The sequence below is a fragment of the Echinococcus granulosus genome, assembly GCF_000524195.1.
Source record: "Echinococcus granulosus chromosome Unknown EG_S00409, whole genome shotgun sequence".
In the NCBI taxonomy this organism is placed as follows: Eukaryota; Metazoa; Platyhelminthes; class Cestoda; order Cyclophyllidea; family Taeniidae; genus Echinococcus; species Echinococcus granulosus.
In genome coordinates this window covers 5,321-6,934 of record NW_020170788.1, presented here as the reverse complement: position 1 = coordinate 6,934, position 1,614 = coordinate 5,321, and the positions used below count along the sequence as shown (strand labels likewise).

The 1,614-nt window shown below is 40.3% G+C and overlaps 1 protein-coding gene across 1 annotated transcript; it reads right to left on the bottom strand. All coding sequences in view use genetic code 11, as the record gives it.

The window, feature by feature from the left end:
* Positions 1-1,150: 1,150 nt before the first annotated feature.
* EGR_11139 (hypothetical protein) lies at positions 1,151-1,420 on the bottom strand (the record flags this gene model as incomplete). Its single annotated transcript, XM_024500386.1, has 1 exon — positions 1,151-1,420. The coding sequence occupies one exon, from the start codon at positions 1,418-1,420 to the stop codon at positions 1,151-1,153; it is 270 nt and encodes an 89-aa protein (XP_024345201.1).
* Between the last annotated feature and the right edge of the window lie 194 nt (positions 1,421-1,614).

Below are 1,614 nucleotides of genomic sequence, written 5' to 3'. Positions count from 1 at the left end.
TTTCAAACCACGATTGAGATTTTCATTATTGCTGGGGGAAAGTTTGCACAAAACACCAGATTGGGACGTTTTGAACCATTAAGAGTTTCAATAAAAGAGGCAGACCTCAAAATTGCAGCAAATACGTCGCTTTTGTCAAGAGAAACCTCAGCAATTACCAGTCATGGCAAAATACGTGTCGGCTGACGTTTAAATTACCTTTTTACTAACTACTCATTGCAACCTCAATATCAACGGAGAAAGTGCATATTAATCAGGTATGTCAGCTTTGAATTTTGAAAAAAACCGGAGATGGACATTGAGAATGACGTGTTGACGTCGCATTTAGCTTGTACTAATCGCTCAGCCATTTAAAATGCCAATGCTATTAATGTGGGCTTCTATGTGATGCTGCTCTTTGTACTTGGTTATTAAAAGAGAAGGAGAATGAATAAAGTTTCCTTCCAGGGATCTTTTTGATCCTTGGGTGGAGTTTCAGCTTCGAAAGCATCAAAAGAATTGAAGTCATGAGAAGATGGCCGTGATATAATGACACTCTCGACTCTCCGTTCCTTGAACCCAGTAAACCACACATGATATATTGTATCCTAAAGTTTCGTTTCCCTACTGGTACTCATGCCATCATCTTAGAAGCTCGGTCTTAACATATTGTAGGCTAAGTGAAACCGAATGCCTGCAAAATGCATCATATGCAGAGCCTTTATTTTAGATCGCAACAGGAGGGATGAAGTATACGCGGTAGCTTTAAATGTCACTCAGATTTTGCATAAAGAGGTCCCGCTTTATTGAGTGAACCCCGAATTCTCAAAAGGAAGGAGCGTATAGAGCATTAGGAGCAAAGATAGTGTACTTGATTACACTGCAGTCAGTAGAGCACTGGCCACTGGTAAACTAGTGTATGTGGTTACGCTATGCAGCTTCACATCGAAGGATACTGCCCACAAACGGCTATCCATAATGCCATGTGCTGCTTCAAAACATGTGAGCACACGTTGAGCATACCACAAAGAGACAGTCTCTAATGCTTGTTACTACACAGCTGAGCGTTGAACGCCGCACATGTATTACTTGGTGCCATTATCTGAATGCTTTTCATTCTGCGGAGCAGAGGAACCAAGTGCCATTGCGACAGATGGATCAGCCTAGACGACTACGGTTGTAGAGGTTGTAATTGCTTATTTCGTAGGAATATCACTCCACGTAGAAGTTTTTGATTGATGAACTCCATTAAAAAAAATGGAGCAGACCTTAATCGCTTTTGAATAGGGGGATGTATTACATCAAAACCAAATTTGTGAGGAAAGGTTGTGTAACTCTTAATAGATAAGTCGCATACCGAGCCCTCAAAATTGCTTCTTTTTAATTCGAGAATCATTAAAATGATTACTATTGCAGTTCTTAAATAGTAGACATTAAGCATCATTCAACTCTGTTTCACGTTAAAGAAAGTGAAAAAAGTAAGAGACAATAAAAAGTGAGCTAGACAGACATCCTTCTTATGTGTGTCCCTGCTAGCATTAAGCGCTTTTCGATACTCGCCAAGGCTGCAGGCATAGAGTGTTGCGAGCATGCTGGAGGTTTTACATTTCCTTCCTTCGCGTTAAATTTGCATAT